Below are 22,881 nucleotides of genomic sequence, written 5' to 3' on the forward strand. Positions count from 1 at the left end.
TTACATTTAAAAATATATTTTTATTTGTTATTTGCTCATTAAAGCATAAATGTCCAAAATGAGAGCAAACGGAAACCAAAGTCAACGTCCTGCAAAGCTGATCAAACCTCCAACTCTCTGTTATTCTTTGTTTTGACCACCAGGTGGCGACAGAAACACAGAGATGAGGACGCTCATCACAGTATACCACAACAGTTTACATTTAATGTTCTAAAAACAATGAAATCATAAAACTTAAAAACAAAAACACAAACTTTATCTGAATAATTGCTGGAAGTCAATCAAAGTTCCAGGAAAGTGAAAATGATCCTTGGTGCCGAGCTGGTCGTCCATCTTCTCCCACCAATCATCCCAGCAGCAGCAGCAGCCTGGATCCGTCTGGATTCCCTTAAATAAACGGCTTCCTCCTCTCTGATCCTCTTCTGGCTGGAATTCAAATGTTGATTAGCTTCCTTTATTAAGCCTTCGCTAACAAACAGCTTCTCAAAGTTCTGCTAAATGAAACATCTGATGCTTGATGCTGACAGGTTCCTTCTGAACTGGACCTTCAAGGAGAAGCGGCTCCACCTGCAGCTCAGACATCTTTACTCCTGCAGGTTTGGTTCTGGTCCATCTGAACACGGTCAGAGTTTTAGTTTAGATTTTTGGTCCATGCAGAACAGAAACCCAGTTCAACACAGACTGGAGGCTGATCAGAACCAGTCCAGCTGACTGCAGCCGTATAGTTCTGGTGCTGGAATGTCATGTTTACTGTCCCTTAAAAATAAACGTTTCATTTGGAGATTCTTCCTCTTTGGTTTAAACTGGGCTCCTTAGTGGAGCTGATGGAGGAAGCACCTCCAGGTATCAGCGGGTCCTATCTCTGAGCGAGGAGAAGTCCCAGTGTGATGAAAGCTGCTCCCAGTACAACGATCCCAAAGACGGTTCTCACGCTCCAGAAGGTGTCTGGAGGTCTGCACTCATACATCTCCATGAAGGCCTCCTGGAAAACAAGACATTGAATGATTAGATGGATGAGCGACATCATAAGAGTTCCTGCAGCGGCTCCATCCGGTCTGCATGAAGCTAAAAACTCTAAAGCTCAAACTCTGCTCAGACGTTTCTGGTGCTTCTGGTTTTTTATGGAGCTTTAACTCAATTGGTTTCAGTTTATTTTTATGCTCCAATTTAAATAAATTCATCTTAGTTCACTTTATACAGTAAATAATAGTTTTCTATTCAAGAAAAACGATCCAGGATGAGCAGGTAGAGACGGGAGATTTGGACATTTAGAGTTGGAACAGATGTTTTTCCTTTGGTTATTCAGGACTGTCTCTTTAGTTATTCCAAATAATTTAAAAAGTTAAAATCAATCCACTGGACTTTGTTTCCAAGTTTGAAGACGTTTCTCTTCCATCCAGGAAGATTTTTCAATTCAAAATGTCAGAAATAGCGTTTAGTTCCAGATTTTATCCAGCAGCCCAACAAAGCCTGGTTTTAGTTTAGAAAACATGCAAATAGAAACGGATGAACGCCCCCCCCCCCCCCCCCCCCCCCCCCCTTTGAATGGGTGAACAAGGCTTTATTGGTCGGTCCACTCTATAAAGCTTTGAACTCAACACTAATTCCAACATTTTGAATTAAAAAGTTTCCTGGATGGGCAGCAAAATATTTTCAAACCTGGAAACAATGTCCATTGGTTTGTTTTTTGTTTTCAATTTTGGATCTGGATTACTGAGAATCTTCACCAGCATATCTCTATAGTTCTGCTGCTATAGGCTTAGACTGCTGGAGGACATAGGGACCCCTTTTTCATCATTCTGCTTCATTCTATCTCTATTCTCCCACTCTGCAGAATCTGTTAGTTCAATCTCTAACGTTCTGCTCTCTCTGCTTTTTCTCATAGTAGCTTCATCTGGTCTGTTCCTGTTTGGCTGTGACTCCATCCTGGAGAGAAATATCAGCTGTGCTGCTGCCATCAACACCTTTGTTTCTAGATGTTGGAGCTTGGCCTGTTTTCCAGTGTAGTCCTGTTTCTCTGACTGTGACTAACTGGATGTGCTCTCTTCATCCTCTGACATGGGAGCTGGCTCGGAGCTCGTCTGCCTGGCTGTGTGTTTCCTGGACGGGGCCGCCTGTGGAGCTGGTTGACAGTTGCCTTTTGTATCTATGCTTCTTTTTCTATATCTGCTTCTGTCTCCTTGAACCCCAGTGGGCCTCAGCAGATGGCCGCTCACAGTGAGCCTGGTTCTGCTGGAGGTTTCTTCCTGTTTAAAGGGAGTTTTTCCTCTCCACTGTCGCTTCAAGCATGCTTAGTGTGAGGGATTGCTGAGGAGTTAGACTCAGACAACATTTATTGTCATTTTTGTACATAGAGTGTATATAAAATGACAATAAATGTTGGTTTTCCTTATATGAAAATGATAAACATCTCTTTAGGCTCTGGTGTTATTTTATTATGAAGACATGAAGGTGGAGAGACCTTCTGGAAAGGTCAGCAGGACCGGGACTCGAACCTGCAACAGCTGTTATGTGCTCTGCCCCACACCATAGCAGCACCCCTCGGTAGAAAACTTTGAACCAATCTGACTGGATGATCTGGTTGATCTGGATCTATAAAGTGACCTGAGATGAACTGAGCAGAAACACATTAATATGGACCAGCGGACCGTTAGAGAACCTCACAGCTCTGAGGCAGATCACTTGTTTATTGCTGCCATGTTCCTCGAACGCTCTGGTGCCCCGATTCACCAGAATTAACTCGGTTTCTTACTGAATGATGGAAAATTTCTGTCTAGATTTCTAAGAATGACTCGGTCTCACCACTGCCTGTATTCTTAGAGCTACCACACACCCACTGCTGCGATGCTCTGCAGAATCCTCCAGAGAAGCTCTCAACACACCTGCCTTCAGACCGTTCAAAGTGAAAACCAAAGCCGCCAGGTCAGCCCAGGCGGAGGAGAGTTCTGCAGAACCCATTGGGCTGATCCGATGCCTAAGGCGGAAACCCGACCACGCCGATTACCTGGAAAGAAAATTCTGGGTAACACCACTCACTCACACACGCTATCAGGCTGCAGAAGAAGCTAAAGGAAACCACAGAGGCAGCAGAGTATAAATAGAAAGCAAAAGCCTTCAGGACCTGTTCTCACACTGAGACATAAACTGTCTGCTAAACATCAAGCAAACTGCTTTTCCTGACAGCCAATCAGCACAGAGTCAGAGTCATGTGACTTTGTCATGTAGCTCATTGTGGATCTTGGTCTGATGGGGTCCAAAGCCTGAACAGCAGGAGGTTTATCCTCGGCTCCAGTTAACATCTGGATGAATCAGGAGCAGCGTCATGATCTGCCCTGATAGCTGGCCATAACTCTTCATGTCATTCACCTGCTTTCTTCTGCCAGGTCTCTATTCATGTCCGTTTCCATCCACCTGAACCTTCTGCTTTATATTCAGCTCAGTCTAGCTATCTGGGCCAGATCATTATTTAATGTCTGTTGATGTCCTGTCTGTTTGTTGGTTCTGTTAGTTTTAGTTAGTTCCAAGGTTTGTGTCCTGGTGGATTTAGAGGGTTTTAGTGTTTTTCTTGTCTTCTGATCTTGTCCTGATCCTTCTCCACGGAGCCCTCAGGGTTTTGGCTCGGAACGCAGAGAAGATCAGTTTTATTCCTGTCAGCTTGGCTCCAAGGACGAGAACACAGTCTTGTCTCTGTCCCTCAACCACTGATCCTTACTGTCTGGGGACGCTCCTGGACCCTTTCTGACTGAAACTGCCTGAACGCTCTGAGGATTGCTGGAACCCTGGATCTATCTGTTGGTTGGTGGATCGGAACCCCTGGTAGGACTACGGACTCTTGAGCTGTTTCTGCCTGATCTGTTCTCCCCTGACCTGGACCGGCAGCATCGGGGACATTCTTCAACTTAAATATCTGGATAATCCAACCATGGGTTTCTGAATGTGTGTCGGGTCAGACTCTGGACTGATCAGCGGGAATTTAAGACCAGTTGTGCACAAACAAAAGGATTGCCACAGTACTGTGTATATATTTTTTTTGTATTTATTTTAGGTTCTATGTATGTTGTCTTGTATTGTTTACTTTAAATTTGTCTAATACATGGTATTGAAAGCAGTTATTTTGTGTCGTTTTATTGATTACTGACAACGGCTCCAGGAGACGAATTCTAGTCTTCTGAATTTCTTCCATCTAGTCCTTTTACAATTTAAATAGTGCTACATTTCTCCCTCCAGAGTGCCAGGTGCCCCTCCCCCCTCCTGAAGTCGCTGCGGGTCCTCAGATCCACAGCAGCCCCGTGATTCTGTACTGTTTCTGTTTTTTTACTTAAATAAACATTTTGAACTTTCCCACTGACTGTCTGGCCTTGAATACTGGGTCCATCTGTCCCATTTTATGACACAAGCGTTCCGGTTCACAGCCAGATTCCTGCTCACTAAGTGTGGCACAGGCTGGGTCTCCACTGGTTTTTCATGGATCCTTTCAAGGTGTCAAACACAGAACATCTGATCCTGATGTGAATAAGATTGATCTTATTAAAAATAAGATCATTAGCACCCCTCTGTCTACAATTGGTTTGTCTCTGGAGGAGGGGGGGGGGGGGGGGGGGGGGGCAGCATCTGAGGTGGCCATAGAATCTGAACCGGGTTTAGACTGCTTTGATCCAGTTACCTTGTTGCCTCCAGGCAGACGATTCAGAGCAATCAGACCAAGAACCAACCGCCTTAGAGACAGTTTTTACCTGACAGCAATAACAAAACTAAATGCACCCAAAAATAACCATTAATCATCATGGATGGTGTGTGTGAGAATTTACCTTTCTTATTAGTTGTTTTGTATCCGTTAGTTATTTATTTCTTATATTACGTGTAAATGGTGGGACAGTGATTTTTGTTTTTAAGCATATGCACTGATCGATCGATGGCATTTCGTTGTTCTTGTGACAATGACAATAAAGATAAATTGAATTGAATTAAACCTCTGCTTAAGAAACCGTCTCTTGACCCAGATGACTTGGTCAATTATAGACCTATATCCAATCTTCCTTTCTTATCTAAAATTCTTGATCTGTGTCGCTGAGCAGTGCTGCAGAGTGCAAAAGCTTAGCTTATTCCCCTTCACAGGTTGATGATTTTGTTGATGGGGTTGCTAGTTCTCTGCGTACTGCCTTAGACAACGCAGCTCCTTTGAAAGTGAAAATGCTAGGAAACTGGAGAGAAAATATCGCTCCACAGGCCTGCGGGAGTCCTTCCTAGTCTGGAAAATAGTTTACTGCTGTATAAGAGGACCCTTTGTAAAGCAAGAACAGCATATTTCTCCTCATTAATAGAGGAGAATAAGAATAATCCTAGATTTCTTCTTAATACAGTTGCCAAACTCACCCAGAGCCATAGCTCTGTTGAACCGTCCATTCCACCTGCTCTTAGCAGCAATGATTTTATGGGATTCTTTATAAATAAGATTGATCTTATTAAAAATAAGATCATTAGCACTCCTCTATCTATGATTGGTTTGTCTCTGGGGTGGGGGGGGCAGCATCTGAGGTAGTCATGGAATCTGGCCGGGTTTAGACTGCTTTGATCCAGTTTAACTTTCAGTGTTAGCAAAACTATTGTCTTCATCTAAGCCTTCAACTTGGATGTTAGATCCAGTTCCAACCAGGTTATTTAAGGAGGTATTCCCTTTGATCTCCTCCTCCATTTTAGATGTGATTAATCTATCTCTGTTACAGGGATATGTACCTAAAGCTTTTAAGGTTGCTGGAATTAAACCTCTGCTTAAGAAACCGTCTCTTGACCCAGATGACTTGGTTAATTATAGACCTATATCCAATCTTCCTTTCTGATCTAAAATTCTTGAGTCAATAGATGCCAAACTTAACCAGGATACTTTGTTTCCATTTTTGTAAGATTCTGTTTAATTTTTTTATTTTATTTAAAGATTTATTTAAAAGTAAAATCCTCTTCTCCCTAATTTCTTAACCACAAAAAAAGCCAATCAAGATCGTTCTGTTCTAACATGGCTGTATGGTCGCAGGACCAGCGGCATGTCAGCGTCCTAAACTGACAGCAGCAGCTTATAAGGCTGATAGCTCAGGTAGGAGACGCTGATGCAGGAAGGATTCTAGCCAATCAGACGCCTCTAACAAGTGTCTGCAATACTGTCTTCCACTCATATGCCTCTTAACTTTTAGATGCTTCCTTGTGGATTAAAACCTTCATCTGATCACAAGGTTTGACAAGTGGGAACTGGTGAGTGGTTGTTTTGTTCAGGAGCTAGCATGCTAGCACTAGCCTGCCAGCATATATTTGGCCTCGGTCGGGGTAAACTGACCTGAGTATGTTTACTCACCTGGATTAAGCATTTAAACTGAATTATTTTGAATTGCTAAACACTATCACTGCATGCTAAAATGAAATGATTGAATACTCACCTGAGTTTAATGCTAATAATATAAACTCATTCCGCTGCAGTGATAAGGAAACATGTACAGGTAAGATTATTTTTGATAGACAAAACCAAAGATTATTCAATCAGTCCTGTTTTATACAGGTCAGGTTTTCATTTCAGGATTCCGTTCCAGGATTCCGTTCCAGGATCTCTTTCCAGAATCCGTCTCCAGGAATGTCTGTTGGATCAGACTGGTGAACCCATAAAACCACCAAAGGAAACCACTTCCTGTTAACTCCGTCCCAACAGGAACTGGTTGGACTCCTTGGATAAAGGAAAACACCTTGGATTTCATCAACTGTCATGGCTGATTTGTAAATATTGTAAATATTAATACATATCACTAATTTTGCACCATTCTGTTTATTTGTATATTTTCTCTCCAGTTTCAGAGCATTTTGCCTTAAAGTACGCAGCTCTGCATTAAACCAAGGAGCCAGCTTTATATTTGCAAAGTTTTTCTTTTTAAAAGGGGCTGCGTTGTCTTAAGGCCCCCCCCCAGCAGTGTGTCGCAGATATTTTTGATTTCTGCCCAATATTGAAGCGTGGTCTGCGCTGTTATTCCACGCCACAACGCCAGAGGGCCAATCAGGAACTAGCTGTGGGTCTAGATACGGCCGAGGCGGTGAGGAAGGGGGGGCAAGTTTGTGTGACAACGGAGGGACATGAGGGCCAAAAATATCGGAGATCCAGGTGGAAGAAGGGTCCCAGTGTTCTCGCACACCTCGCTCTGCTAGCTGCTCCATCTTCAGTCGTTTTCCACAATGGAAGTCAGACAAACAAAACAAGCCGGTAAGGAACCAACCAGGAAATACGCATAGAGGAGAGCGGATGGAGAATTGACCAATCAGAGGCCTCCTGTCTGCACTAGAATGTCTGCGGAAGGGGCGGGGCATATCTGCGTTAACTGCGACACACGCAGACGACCTGGTTTCTGAGTATAAACCAGGCTTAAGGCAGGAAGCAGAGAACTAGCAACCCATCAACAAAACCATAAACTAAATGTTTGCCCTCTGCAGCACTGCTCAGCGACACAGAGGAGAAAGTGAAACAAAGTTACAAAACGAAGAAGTTTTGTGGCTTTGCAATTTAGATGAGGGTTTGGATTTCAGTTTGTTCATGTTAATGATAGATCTTCAACACGCTCAAAGGTTACCTGTGGAGTACCACAGGGATCAGTGCTAGGACCAATTCTCTTTACTTTATACATGCTCCCAATTGGTAGAATTATTAGACAGCATGGGATTAATTTCCACTGTTATGCTGATGATACCCAGCTATATCTGTCTATAATCCAGATGAAGCTAACCCATTACATAGATTACACCTTTGTTTCTAGATGTTGGAGCTTGGCCTGTTTTCCAGTGTTTAGTCCTGTTTTTCTGTTCCTCCAGTTCTGATGGTTCAGACTTTATGCATCAGTGATTTTCATTGTTTTTCTTTTTAACTTTGAGAAACTTCATCTGGGAAAAGACCAAAGAAATTAACTCCAGATCATCACATACCTGTAAAAATGGCCCAAATCAAAAAGTACTGAAAATAATTTCTCACAAACATCCATTGTGTCTGGTTCTGGTCCAACAGCACCTTCATCTGTTAGATGAAGGACAGATGGTCCAAATGGGTCGGCTGGTTGAGGAACGTTCAGCAGAAACCTGGTTCAGTCAAACAGGAAGCGAGCGGCTGCAGAGTTTTAGGGATTTTCTGCACTTTGCATCTATTTTGCATCAGAACCAAAATACTTTCAGTCTGCAGGTTGAACAGGTTTCTGTTTCTGTGACACCAGCAGTGACCCTGACTGGGCTGAAGGGTTCTGGTTCTGGTTACTACCGCTGACCAACAGAACCTTGATTCAGAGTCGACTGAACTCCAAAGAATCCAGAACCTCAGCAGATATTCTATGAAAGCGCATCGGTTCTCCTGATGGAAGGATCTCCATGAACTTCCTGAAGAAACTTCCACCCAGAAGGTGACCAGAACATCTGAGCTCCTCCAAGAACCACAACACAGAACCACCAGAACCAGAACATCTGAGCTCCTCCAAGAACCACAACACAGAACCACCAGAACCAGAACATCTGAGCTCCTCCAAGAACCACAACACAGAACCATCAGAACCAGAACATCTGAGCTCCTCCAAGAACCACAACACAGAACCATCAGAACCAGAACATCTGAGCTCCTCCAAGAACCACAACACAGAACCACCAGAACCAGAACATCTGAGCTCCTCCAAGAACCACAACACAGAACCATCAGAACCAGAACATCTGAGCTCCTCCAAGAACCACAACACAGATCCATCAGAACCAGAACATCTGAGCTCCTCCAAGAACCACAACACAGAACCATCAGAACCAGAACATCTGAGCTCCTCCAAGAACCACAACACAGAACCACCAGAACCAGAACATCTGAGCTCCTCCAAGAACCACAACACAGATCCACCAGAACCAGAACATCTGAGCTCCTCCAAGAACCACAACACAGAACCATCAGAACCAGAACATCTGAGCTCCTCCAAGAACCACAACACAGATCCATCAGAACCAGAACATCGGAGCTCCTCCAAGAACCACAACACAGAACCATCAGAACCAGAACATCTGAGCTCCTCCAAGAACCACAACACAGATCCATCAGAACCAGAACATCTGAGCTCCTCCAAGAACCACAACACAGAACCATCAGAACCAGAACATCTGAGCTCCTCCAAGAACCACAACACAGAACCATCAGAACCAGAACATCTGAGCTCCTCCAAGAACCACAACACATAACCATCAGAACCAGAACATCTGAGCTCCTCCAAGAACCACAACACAGATTCATCAGAACCAGAACATCTGAGCTCCTCCAAGAACCACAACACAGATCCACCAGAACAGAACCAGAACATCTGAGCTCCTCCAAGAACCACAACACAGATCCACCAGAACAGAACCAGAACATCTGAGCTCCTCCAAGAACCACAACACAGATCCACCAGAACCAGAACATCTGAGCTCCTCCAAGAACCACAACACAGATCCACCAGAACAGAACCAGAACATCTGAGCTCCTCCAAGAACCACAACACAGATCCACCAGAACAGAACCAGAACATCTGAGCTCCTCCAAGAACCACAACACAGATCCACCAGAACCAGAACATCTGAGCTCCTCCAAGAACCACAACACAGATCCACCAGAACCAGAACATCTTCTACACAGCCAAGGGCACAAGGAGACAAGGAAGGAGACAAGACAGGAGGAACCATGAGTAAAGGACACAAGGAGACAAGGAAGGGGGAACCATGAGTGAAGGACACAAGGAGACAAGGAAGGGGGAACCATGAGTGAAGGACACAAGGAGACAAGGAAGGGGGAACCATGAGTGAAGGAGAGAAGGAGACAAGGAAGGAGGAACCATGCGTAAAGGAGACAAGGAAGGAGGAACCATGAGTGGAGGAAGGAGACCTTGAAATGGGAAGAACTGATGAAAAAACAGGAACGTCTGAAGAAGAAGAAGAAGAAAAGAACATCAGAGGAGACAAGGAGACATGGAGTTAAGGAAAGGATGGGAGGAGAGGAGACCAAAATGAAATGAATAAAATACTAAGAGGGTGGAAGGAAACATGTAAGGAAAGGAGACAAGAGGGGAAGAGGAGTCTAGAATGAAAACTCCTGGTAAAGCAGGGGCGGATCTAGAAATCTGTTCAGGGGCTGGAAGGGATCCCTGGATTTTCACTGCAGAATCTGGTTTATTGGTTTAACAGATCTATAGATTGAATGAACTGATTGTTTTCTATGATAGAAACGTTCATCGGTCGGTTGGTTCCTCTTCAATCGCCTCGTATTTCGCTTACATCACCATAGGAACAACCAATCACCTGGAGCCCTCTAGCTCCACCTCTGGAAGGAAGGAAGGAAGGAAGGAAGGAAGGAAGGAAGGAAGGAAGGAAGGAAGCTCTCACCCATCCTCCGTTGTCATGGATCCATGTACGCAGTGCGGCGGCCTCCAGGCTCTCCTCCATCCAGTCGGCGATGTCGTCCACCTGACCCGTCTCGCCCGTCCGGGCCGCCTGGGCGCTCAGGGCTCCTCCCAGCGCCATCATGGCCACGATTCGTCCCCAGTTCACTCCGTCCCTGAACAGCTCGTCCCGGATCAGCGCCAGGCTTTGTCGTTCGGTGGCGCCACCGAGTTCCCTGTGACACAGCGCCGCCACCTGGCCATGCAGGGAACTGCCATAACGCCCCTCTAGCTCATCGCTGGCATTCCGTAACGCCGCCAGCAGGCGGGGCAGGGCCAGCTGCAGGGGCCCCGGAGCCCCGCCCTCCTCAGATCTCCATGGGAACGGGAAATGCCTCTGCTTGGGGAAACGCCAGGCCACGCCCCCATCCAGCAGCTTGCACCGCAGGTAACCCTCTATGATGTCACGGCTGCTGTAGGCTGCCATCTGCAGGCCACGGATGACGTCACTGCTGATGCTCACATCTTTCCTCCTGATGTCATCAGCAGATCTGCAGTTACTTCAATCCAGATGTGCTCCTATGCCTTGATGTGACGTCAGAGTCCATCAAAGTGATCCAAGCAACTGGAGGTCATCAGCACTTCCGGTCCCTGATCCCGCCACCAGCTCCTGCTGGACCGGTAGGAGCCGCGCGGACCAGAGCCTCACGGCCGGAAGATGCGCGAGCACGAGACGGTCCGTTATTGATGTGAGTGCGCAGGGACATGAAGACTTCAGGCCCGGTCCTGGTCCTGGTTCTGGTCCTGGTCCTGGTCCGGATCTGTCTGAGGCTCCACGTGCTGCACGCGCACTCACAGGCTGTGGTCCCGCCCCCCCCTACCCCCACCTCGCGCTGTGGGATTCCCCCTCCAACCGTCTGATGAGGCGCGAGAGGAAGGCTGCTGGGTGCGCGCTTCTGCTCTGCATCAGAGTGTGCGCGTTCGTGTGACCCATGTGGACCGGCTGGGAGCAGCAGGAGCAGCAGGAGCAGCAGGAGGCGATGAGCAGGAGGAGATCAGCAGGAGCAGCAGGAGGCGATGAGCAGGAGGAGATCAGCAGGAGCAGCAGGAGGCGATCAGCAGGAGGAGATCAGCAGGAGCAGCAGGAGGCGATGAGCAGGAGGAGATCAGCAGGAGCAGCAGGAGGCGATCAGCAGGAGGAGATCAGCAGGAGCAGCAGGAGGCGATGAGCAGGAGGAGATCAGCAGTAGCAGCAGGAGGCGATGAGCAGGAGGAGATCAGCAGGAGCAGCAGGAGGCGATCAGCAGGAGGAGATCAGCAGGAGCAGCAGGAGGCGATGAGCAGGAGGAGATCAGCAGGAGCAGCAGGAGGCGATGAGCAGGAGGAGATCAGCAGGAGCAGCAGGAGGCGATGAGCAGGAGGAGATCAGCAGGAGCAGCAGGAGGCGATCAGCAGGAGGAGATCAGCAGGAGCAGCAGGAGGCGATCAGCAGGAGGAGATCAGCAGGAGCAGCAGGAGGCGATCAGCAGGAGGAGATCAGCAGGAGCAGCAGGAGGCGATCAGCAGGAGCGGATCGATGGCAGACAGGGAGGCCAGCTGCAGGCAGGCTGACAGCTGCGGAGCTCTGCCGCCCCCTGCTGGAGGCCTGCGGCTCCTGCATGGGGATTGAACCACAGGAAACCAGTTCAGCGACCAATAAACCAGATTCTGGGTCAGAAACACGTCTGAACTCAACATTGTCTGAAAGGAGAACATATGTTAACAATTCCAGCAAATAAATCATGGAATCAAATGAAAAACAATGATAAAAAAAAACAGCTTGAAGATGAGTTTTGGAAGAATTTTAGACAACCTTATATTGATAAAAAGTTTTTAGTTAGACAGACATAAATTTACTATTTACTATGATTTGACAAAAATGTGTTGACAATGACAAAAAATTAATTGTGGTGTAAGAAGGAGAGCACACAGAGGATGATTGGGACCGCATCGATAAAATACCAAGAACAGGAAGATGAAGGTTTGGCCTGAATTTAGCTGGAAAAGAATTATTAGATTTTTCATAACTGCAGAGTAAAAAAAGATATCAGGGAAATGGCGACACCTGCTGGAGATGTGGCAGAATGCTGCAAATCACTTTCATATTTTCTGGAGCTGTCAAACCATCCAACAACACTGGTCTCAAATTCATGAGCATTTATAGAACATTTTCAAATTAAAATTTCCTTTAACCTTTCAATGCATATTTCTGTGCAACATAGCGGTCGAAAAAATTAACTATAATGATCAGAAACTTCTCTGTACATTTTGTAAAAAAAAAAAACTGAGTGTAGAAATGACAACAAATTTGATAGAATTATATTATAGTAATGTGAAGTGCTTTCTCAGTAAAAATTATTAATATAACAAGAAATGAAAATAAAATTCATTAAAAAAATAACTTTACTCTCTTTTGTAAATTACATTACCACAAATTTTCCTCTATAGATCAATAGTCAATATCAAAGAGCAATCATTTAAACAGAGGTGTCAAGTAACAAAGTAAAAATACTTTGTTACTGTACTTGAGTAAACTTTTTAGGTATCTATACTTTACTCTATTACTTATTTTTCCTCCTACTTCCTACTTCTACTCATTACATTTTCACACCAGTATCAGTACTTTCTATTCCTTACATTTTTAAAACAAACGTTACTCGTTACTCTTGGCTTCGGTTTAATGTAATTGTAATGAAAAGGCAGACAAATTAGCAAAAAGGGCTTTAAGGAGGCAATAACAATTACATTTCCTTTAGGGAAAGGGGAAGGGAATCATTTATTAAGAGGAAATAAATTGAAAAATGGCAAAAAAGGTGGAATGAAGATAAAAAAGGAAGAAGGTTATATAAAGTACAAAAGTCAATATTAAATAGAAATATTAAAGAGAGAAACCGAAGGGAAGAAATAATAATGATCAGATTAAGAGTAGGTCATACTTATTTAAATGACAATTTATATTTAATAGGGAGGAAAAATAATGCTAAATGTGAAGGATGTGGAGAGATAGAAAATGTAGAACACCTATTGATGAACTGGAAAACATCTGAACCTGAAAGGGAGAAATTAAGAGACGTTGAAAGGACAGGCCAAGAATGGAGTCTGAAAGGATTATTGGGAAATAAAGGAAATATAAAAGATATTTATAGATTAAGGAAAGCATTATTTATTTATCTGCAGAATACAAAATTAAAAAATAGAATTTAACAGATGTAAAACAATGTTGCTACACACTCATGAACAGTAGGTGGCGGTATGCACCGTAAAGCTGCTTGAGATCCGCCATGATAGAAAAGAAGAAGAAGAAGAAGCTGAGCCGTATTTTGTGGCCGGAAGTGATGAGACCGTCAGCAGCAGTGGTTTTTATTCCCCTTTGAAAGAAGCAGACTGGCCCAGAACCAGAACAGAACCAGACCAGAACCGGAACCAGAACCGAACGGATGAGGAAGCGGAAGTAGCTGAGGAAGATGAGTGAGAGCGGCACTCAGGTGAGCTGAAGATGATCAACCTGCTGCTGCTGTAAAACACTAAAAAAGCCTCCAGGCGGAATTTAACAATCCTCAATCAGGAGGTTTTACGGTAAATAACCGATAATAGAGATTAATCAGTGCGGTGACGTCACTGCTGGAAGAGGAAACAAGGAAAAATAGGAATAATATCTGAGATGAAATGAAAAGATGACCTGAGGGCTGGCAGAGTGAGATATAGAAATAGACCTGTCAGGGTTAGATGCAGTCTATGAGGTGCAGCTCTAGGTTGGAGGATTTAAATGAAACTAAGTGATAAAATGTGGAATATTTAGAGAACAGTAAGTGTTAGTGAATATAAATAAGTGGAATCTTTTTCACACAATCTACATTATTTTCTATATTCTGGTGATTTTCAGAGAATAGAATATAAAGCAGAATGGGCCTTACTAAAATACTAGCATCTTAAATATACTGTTAACTAAGAATTTCACAACTTTGTTTATTAATTATTCTATGAAGTTCAAGTAAAATAACCAACTAGGAACTAATGACTGACAGAGATCCAGGAACCAAACGGCTGAACTATTCAGAGCTTCTAGGAGGCTGTAGATCTATAAAACCCACCGCGACGCGAGACGGCACTTCTCTGCATGTTTCATTTACAAAATGTGATGGAAATTAAATCTTTAAACATATTTAATGGACCAAAATAAGGATAAATGAATAAGATAAGCGATAATAAAACGAGAACATCGCCATGGTTCCTCCTCTATCAATCCTGGAGAACTGAGCCGTTCTGCACCTCCTCCTCTCTGGATGCGGTTTGTCTTTTCTTGGGAAAATAAAACACAATAGATCTTTATGTGAAGAAATCCTGAAAGCTTTAAGAATTTAGAGATTTCTGTTGGTTTAATTCGTCCTAAAATCCAACGGTAGATTATTCAACTAGACTGAGCGATAATTATCTAACTTGTGAGCAAAAGATGAACTAAAACTGGGACTAAACCAGGAGGATAAACTAGAGCAAACCAGGACTAAAAGCTCTAGATGTAGAGAAAACAAAGCATTAGATGTCAGTTAGATGTGATCCTGCACTCAGTCTACACATAATTATCTAAACTAGCTGGAAATTTCTATTCATATTTACTGCAGTTCTAGATTGCTTCAAATCTTCATTAACTCACAAAGTTAATAATTTTATTCCAGATAAAATAAAAGTTATAATAACATCCCTCCTAATAGCTGCTGCCGCTCTTTTTCCAATATCTGTGGCAGTGAATTATGGGCTGGTTAAAAAACACGGCCTGGATCTGAACCTGGCATGTCCTGTCAGCTCTAAGGGTTTTATCAGAATAGTAGTTTTATACAGAAATAGGTGGAATGGAGTTGAGTTTTAATGTGCGTCATGTTGTAGCGTGAAAAGTTGTGGACATGGAGTGAGAGAAGACACAGTGACGGGTGAGTCTCACCCCCGATGGGTGAGTCTCTCTCACCCCCGATGGGTGAGATTATTTATGCAAATGTGAACATTTTGTCTTTAACCACTCAGTTTGTTACATATATAAATAGCTAAACAGCCGAAGAAGGAATCTATCCTGTTGGATCCGAGCAGATTTAGGTTCAAAGGGATTGTAATGTCAAGCCTATGCACACAAATACAGATATATATATATTATATAGAGATAAATCGTTAAATATACATGTACACTATCGTTCAAAAGTTTGGGGTCACATTGAAATGTCCTTATTTTTTAAGGAAAAGCACTGTTAAAATATTAACTAGTAAACTTCTGTTTTGTCTGCATTCAGAAGCAGAAAGTTAAGAGTCATCCAGGTTTTTCTGTCTTCAGACATGCCTGTAATCTATGTAATGGGTTAGCTTCATCTGGATTTATAGACAGATATAGCTGGGTATCATCAGCATAACAGTGGAAATTAATCCCATGCTGTCTAATAACTCTACCGATTGGGAGCATGTATAAAGTAAAGAGAATTGGTCCTAGCACTGATCCCTGTGGTACTCCACAGGTAACCTTTGAGCGTGTTGAAGATATATCATTAACATGAACAAACTGAAATCGATCAGATAGATCAGATTTAAACCAGTCTAGAGCTGTTCCTTTAATTCCAACAAAATATTCAAGTCTTTCTAAAAGAATATTATGATCAACTGGATCAAATGCAGCACTGAGATCCAACAGGACGAGCACAGATACAAGTCCATTATCTGAGGCCATGAGAATATCATTAGTGACTTTCACCAGAGCTGTTTCAGTGCTATGATGAGCTCTAAAGCCAGACTGAAACTCTTCAAAAAGTTCATTATGGTGGAAGTGATCGCACACTTGTTTGGCAACTACTTTCTCAAGAATTTTAGATAAGAAAGGAAGATAGGATATAGGTCTATAATTGACCAAGTCATCTGGGTCAAGACACTGTTTTATTAATCACATCTAAAATGGAGGAGGAGATCAAAGGGAATACCTCCTTAAATAACCTGGTTGGAACTGGATCGTCTGTCCAGTCTAAGTTCTGGCATGTCTTCTTATAGTCGGTTCAGTCTACATTCTGGCGTGTCTTTTATAGTTGGTCAAGTCTACATTCTGGCGTGTATCCTCTATAGTCGGTCCAGTCTACATTCTGGCGTGTCTTCTTATAGTCGGTTCAGTCTACATTCTGGCGTGTCTTTTATAGTTGGTCAAGTCTACATTCTGGCGTGTATCCTCTATAGTCGGTCCAGTCTACATTCTGGCGTGTCTTCTTATAGTCGGTTCAGTCTACATTCTGGCGTGTCTTTTATAGTTGGTCAAGTCTACATTCTGGCGTGTATCCTCTATAGTCGGTCCAGTCTACATTCTGGCGTGTCTTCTTATAGTCGGTTCAGTCTACATTCTGGCGTGTCTTTTATAGTCGGTCCAGTCTACATTCTGGCGTGTCTTTTCTAGTTGGTCCAGTCTATATTTTGGCATTCTTCTTATAGTCGGTCCAGTCTACATGCTGGCGTGTCTACGTATGGTCGGTCCAGTCTATGTTGTGACATGATGTGGTATCGTCTATGTTCTGGCGTGTCTTCTTATAGTCGGTCCAGTCTACATTCTGGCGTGTTGACGTATGGTCGGTCCAGTCTATGTTGTGACATGATGTAGAATCGTCTATGTTCTGGCGTGTCGTCTTATAGTCGGTCCAGTCTACATTCTGGCATGTTGACGTATGGTCGGTCCAGTCTACATGCTGGCGTGTCTTCTTATAGTCGGTCCAGTCTACATTCTGGCGTGTTGAAGTATGGTCGGTCCAGTCTATGTTGTGACATGATGTGGTATCGTCTATGTTCTGGCGTGTCTTCTTATAGTCGGTCCAGTCTACATTCTGGCATGTTGACGTATGGTCGGTCCAGTCTACATGCTGGCGTGTCTTCTTATAGTCGGTCCAGTCTACATTCTGGCGTGTTGAAGTATGGTCGGTCCAGTCTACATGCTGGCGTGTCTACATTCTGGCATGTTGACATATGGTCGGTCCAGTCTACATGCTGGCGTGTCTTCTTATAGTCGGTCAAGTCTACATTCTGGCATGTTGACGTATGGTCGGTCCAGTCTACATGCTGGCGTGTCTTCTTATAGTCGGTCCAGTCTACATTCTGGCGTGTTGACGTATGGTCGGTCCAGTCTATGCGGTGACATGATGTGGTATCATCTATGTTCTGGCGTTCTTCTTATAGTCGGTCCAGTCTACATTCTGGCGTGTCTTCTTATAGTCAGTCCAGTCTACATGCTGGCGTGTTGACGTATGGTCGGTCCAGTCTACATTCTGGCGTGTTGATGTATGGTCGGTCCAGTCTACATGCTGGCGTGTCTTCTTATAGTCGGTCAAGTCTACATTCTGGCATGTTGACGTATGGTCAGTCCAGTCTATGCGGTGACATGATGTGGTATCATCTATGTTCTGGCGTGTCTTCATATAGTCGGTCCAGTCTACATGCTGGCGTGTCTTCTTGTAGTCGGCCCAGTGTACATGCTGGCGTGTCTTCTTATAGTCGGTTCAGTCTACATTCTGGCGTGTCTTTTATAGTCGGTCCAGTCTACATTCTGGCGTGTCTTTTCTAGTCGGTCCAGTCTACATTTTGGCGTGTCTTCTTATAGTCGGTCCAGTCTACATGCTGGCGTGTCTACATATGGTCGGTCCAGTCTATGTTGTGACATGATGTGGTATCATCTATGTTCTGGCGTGTCTTCTTATAGTCGGTCCAGTCTACATTCTGGCGTGTTGACGTATGGTCGGTCCAGTCTACATGCTGGCGTGTCTTCTTATAGTCGGTCAAGTCTACATTCTGGCATGTTGACGTATGGTCGGTCCAGTCTACATGCTGGCGTGTCTTCTTATAGTCGGTCCAGTCTACATTCTGGCGTGTTGACGTATGGTCGGTCCAGTCTATGCGGTGACATGATGTGGTATCATCTATGTTCTGGCGTTCTTCTTATAGTCGGTCCAGTCTACATTCTGGCGTGTCTTCTTATAGTCGGTCCAGTCTACATGCTGGCGTGTTGACGTATGGTCGGTCCAGTCTACATTCTGGCGTGTTGACGTATGGTCGGTCCAGTCTACATTCTGGCGTGTTGACGTATGGTCGGTCCAGTCTACATGCTGGCGTGTCTTCTTATAGTCGGTCAAGTCTACATTCTGGCATGTTGACGTATGGTCAGTCCAGTCTATGCGGTGACATGATGTGGTATCATCTATGTTCTGGCGTGTCTTCTTATAGTCGGTCCAGTCTACATGCTGGCGTGTCTTCTTATAGTCGGTCAAGTCTACATTCTGGCATGTTGACGTATGGTCAGTCCAGTCTATGCGGTGACATGATGTGGTATCATCTATGTTCTGGCGTTCTTCTTATAGTCGGTCCAGTCTACATTCTGGCGTGTTGACGTATGGTCGGTCCAGTCTATGCGGTGACATGATGTGGTATCATCTATGTTCTGGCGTGTCTTCTTATAGTCGGTCCAGTCTACATTCTGGCATGTTGACGTATGGTCAGTCCAGTCTATGCGGTGACATGATGTGGTATCATCTATGTTCTGGCGTTCTTCTTATAGTCGGTCCAGTCTACATTCTGGCGTGTTGACGTATGGTCGGTCCAGTCTATGCGGTGACATGATGTGGTATCATCTATGTTCTGGCGTGTCTTCTTATAGTCGGTCCGGTCTACATGCTGGCGTGTCTTCTTATAGTCGGTCCAGTCTACATGCTGGCGTGTCTTCTTATAGTCGGTCCAGTCTAAGTTCTGGCATGTCTTCTTATAGTCGGTTCAGTCTACATTCTGGCATGTCTTTTATAGTTGGTCAAGTCTACATTCTGGCGTGTATCCTCTATAGTCGGTCCAGTCTACATTCTGGCATGTCTTCTTATAGTCGGTTCAGTCTACATTCTGGCGTGTCTTTTATAGTTGGTCAAGTCTACATTCTGGCGTGTATCCTCTATAGTCGGTCCAGTCTACATTCTGGCGTGTCTTCTTATAGTCGGTTCAGTCTACATTCTGGCGTGTCTTTTATAGTCGGTCCAGTCTATATTTTGGCATTCTTCTTATAGTCGGTCCAGTCTACATGCTGGCGTGTCTACGTATGGTCGGTCCAGTCTATGTTGTGACATGATGTGGTATCGTCTATGTTCTGGCTTGTCTTCTTATAGTCGGTCCAGTCTACATTCTGGCGTGTTGACGTATGGTCGGTCCAGTCTATGTTGTGACATGATGTAGAATCGTCTATGTTCTGGCGTGTCGTCTTATAGTCGGTCCAGTCTACATTCTGGCATGTTGACGTATGGTCGGTCCAGTCTACATGCTGGCGTGTCTTCTTATAGTCGGTCCAGTCTACATTCTGGCGTGTTGACGTATGGTCGGTCCAGTCTCCATGCTGGCGTGTCTTCTTATAGTCGGTTCAGTCTACATTCTGGCGTGTCTTTTATAGTCGGTCCAGTCTACATTCAGGCGTGTCTTCTTGTAGTCGGCCCAGTGTACATGCTGGCGTGTCTTCTTATAGTCGGTTCAGTCTACATTCTGGCGTGTCTTTTATAGTCGGTCCAGTCTACATTCTGGCGTGTCTTTTCTAGTCGGTCCAGTCTACATTTTGGCGTGTCTTCTTATAGTCGGTCCAGTCTACATGCTGGCGTGTCTACATATGGTCGGTCCAGTCTATGTTGTGACATGATGTGGTATCATCTATGTTCTGGCGTGTCTTCTTATAATCGGTCCAGTCTACATTCTGGCGTGTTGAAGTATGGTCGGTCCAGTCTACATGCTGGCGTGTCTACATTCTGGCATGTTTACATATGGTCGGTCCAGTCTACATGCTGGCGTGTCTTCTTATAGTCGGTCCAGTCTACATTCTGGCGTGTTGACGTATGGTCGGTCCAGTCTATGCGGTGACATGATGTGGTATCATCTATGTTCTGGCGTTCTTCTTATAGTCGGTCCAGTCTACATTCTGGCGTGTCTTCTTATAGTCAGTCCAGTCTACATGCTGGCGTGTTGACGTATGGTCGGTCCAGTCTACATGCTGGCGTGTCTTCTTATAGTCGGTCAAGTCTACATTCTGGCATGTTGACGTATGGTCAGTGCAGTCTATGCGGTGACATGATGTGGTATCATCTATGTTCTGGCGTGTCTTCATATAGTCGGTCCAGTCTACATGCTGGCGTGTCTTCTTGTAGTCGGCCCAGTGTACATGCTGGCGTGTCTTCTTATAGTCGGTTCAGTCTACATTCTGGCGTGTCTTTTATAGTCGGTCCAGTCTACATTCTGGCGTGTCTTTTCTAGTCGGTCCAGTCTACATTTTGGCGTGTCTTCTTATAGTCGGTCCAGTCTACATGCTGGCGTGTCTACATATGGTCGGTCCAGTCTATGTTGTGACATGATGTGGTATCATCTATGTTCTGGCGTGTCTTCTTATAGTCGGTCCAGTCTACATTCTGGCGTGTTGACGTATGGTCGGTCCAGTCTACATGCTGGCGTGTCTTCTTATAGTCGGTCAAGTCTACATTCTGGCATGTTGACGTATGGTCGGTCCAGTCTACATGCTGGCGTGTCTTCTTATAGTCGGTCCAGTCTACATTCTGGCGTGTTGACGTATGGTCGGTCCAGTCTATGCGGTGACATGATGTGGTATCATCTATGTTCTGGCGTTCTTCTTATAGTCGGTCCAGTCTACATTCTGGCGTGTCTTCTTATAGTCGGTCCAGTCTACATGCTGGCGTGTTGACGTATGGTCGGTCCAGTCTACATGCTGGCGTGTCTTCTTATAGTCGGTCAAGTCTACATTCTGGCATGTTGACGTATGGTAAGTCCAGTCTATGCGGTGACATGATGTGGTATCATCTATGTTCTGGCGTGTCTTCTTATAGTCGGTCCAGTCTACATGCTGGCGTGTCTTCTTATAGTCGGTCATGTCTACATTCTGGCATGTTGACGTATGGTCAGTCCAGTCTATGCGGTGACATGATGTGGTATCATCTATGTTCTGGCGTTCTTCTTATAGTCGGTCCAGTCTACATTCTGGCGTGTTGACGTATGGTCGGTCCAGTCTATGCGGTGACATGATGTGGTATCATCTATGTTCTGGCGTGTCTTCTTATAGTCGGTCCAGTCTACATTCTGGCATGTTGACGTATGGTCAGTCCAGTCTATGCGGTGACATGATGTGGTATCATCTATGTTCTGGCGTTCTTCTTATAGTCGGTCCAGTCTACATGCTGGCGTGTTGACGTATGGTCGGTCCAGTCTATGCGGTGACATGATGTGGTATCATCTATGTTCTGGCGTGTCTTCTTATAGTCGGTCCGGTCTACATGCTGGCGTGTCTTCTTATAGTCGGTCCAGTCTACATGCTGGCGTGTCTTCTTATAGTCGGTCCAGTCTACATGCTGGCGTGTCTTCTTATAGTCGGTCTGGTCTACATGCTGGCGTGTCTTCTTATAGTCGGTTCAGTCTACATTCTGGCGTGTCTTTTCTAGTCGGTCCAGTCTACATTTTGGCGTGTCTTCTTATTGTCGGTCCAGTCTACATGCTGGCGTGTCTACATATGGTCGGTCCAGTCTATGTTGTGACATGATGTGGTATCATCTATGTTCTGGCGTGTCTTCTTATAGTCGGTCCAGTCTACATTCTGGCGTGTTGACGTATGGTCGGTCCAGTCTACATGCTGGCGTGTCTACATTCTGGCGTGTTGACATATGGTCGGTCCAGTCTACATGCTGGCGTGTCTTCTTATAGTCGGTCCAGTCTATGCGGTGACATGATTTGGTATCGTCTATGTTCTGGTGTGTCTCCGTAGCTCTTTGCCCGTCTGGAGGACAGGCCCCGCCTGAAGGACATTGAACCGGGGTTGTTCCCTGACGATGGAGGATCAGACCACGGTAAGAGTCTCCGCCCACTTCCTGTTCTGTGATGGCTGCAGTAAAGCCAGCCAGTCACCCTGCTGTGTTTGGCTCTGGCAGGTGAGGTGGTGGAGGTGTACGGTCCAGAAGGGACAGGTGAGTTGTACTTGGGTTCTGCAGGGAGAGTCCTCACACCCCCCTGACTGCTCCGTTTGCTGGTTTCCAGGGAAGACGGAGCTGCTCTACCACCTTCTGTGCCGCTGCGTGCTGCCAGAGGCGGCGGGCGGTCTAGAGGTGGACGTTGTCTTTGTGGACACAGACTGCAGCTTTGACATGTTCCGGTTGGTCAGCATCCTGGACAGTCGGCTGAACGCAGGTGACCCCCACAGTCTATTCTGGCCCTCACAGGTCTTCCTGCTGGATGAACCAATCAGAGCAGTGTTCTTGTCCTCCAGGTGTTTCCACATGTCTGACATCATCAGATGATGGCGTACTGCGTTCCTGTCTATCTCGCCTCCTGGTGGTCCGCTGCTGCTCCTCCTCACAGCTGCTCCTCACTCTTCATTTCCTAGAGACCACCTTATCTGCTCGACACAGTTTGGGGCTCGTACTCATTGACA

At 45.1% G+C, this 22,881-nt stretch overlaps 2 protein-coding genes across 3 annotated transcripts in view; one reads left to right on the forward strand and one right to left on the reverse strand.

Annotated features, from left to right (window-relative positions):
- Nucleotides 1–11,235, reverse strand: LOC119782733 (apoptosis regulator Bcl-2-like). Its single transcript, XM_038283844.1, has 2 exons — nucleotides 10,399–11,235; nucleotides 1–982 (listed from the first exon to the last, which is right to left on the reverse strand). Exons 1-2 carry the CDS (start codon nucleotides 10,879–10,881, stop codon nucleotides 857–859), a joined length of 609 nt encoding a protein of 202 aa, XP_038139772.1. The 5' UTR covers nucleotides 10,882–11,235; the 3' UTR covers nucleotides 1–856.
- Nucleotides 11,236–13,722: 2,487 nt separating this feature from the next.
- Nucleotides 13,723–22,881, forward strand: part of xrcc2 (X-ray repair complementing defective repair in Chinese hamster cells 2) — a 10,609-nt gene continuing 1,450 nt past the window's right edge. Inside the window, exons 1-5 of one of the 2 annotated variants that reach the window (XM_038283857.1) lie at nucleotides 13,724–13,918; nucleotides 22,219–22,300; nucleotides 22,382–22,417; nucleotides 22,488–22,637; nucleotides 22,717–22,881. The exon at nucleotides 22,717–22,881 is cut by the window's right edge and continues 106 nt beyond it. In XM_038283857.1, the coding sequence (XP_038139785.1) occupies nucleotides 13,898–13,918; nucleotides 22,219–22,300; nucleotides 22,382–22,417; nucleotides 22,488–22,637; nucleotides 22,717–22,881 (454 nt within the window). In that variant the 5' untranslated portion in view covers nucleotides 13,724–13,897. Of the gene's footprint in view, nucleotides 13,919–22,218; nucleotides 22,301–22,381; nucleotides 22,418–22,487; nucleotides 22,638–22,716 lie in introns of both variants that reach the window. The other variant, XM_038283861.1, reaches the window with a different exon arrangement.

This window comes from Cyprinodon tularosa, unplaced genomic scaffold (genome assembly GCF_016077235.1).
Source record: "Cyprinodon tularosa strain WSP-4 unplaced genomic scaffold, ASM1607723v1 ctg1048, whole genome shotgun sequence".
Classification (NCBI taxonomy): Eukaryota; Metazoa; Chordata; class Actinopteri; order Cyprinodontiformes; family Cyprinodontidae; genus Cyprinodon; species Cyprinodon tularosa.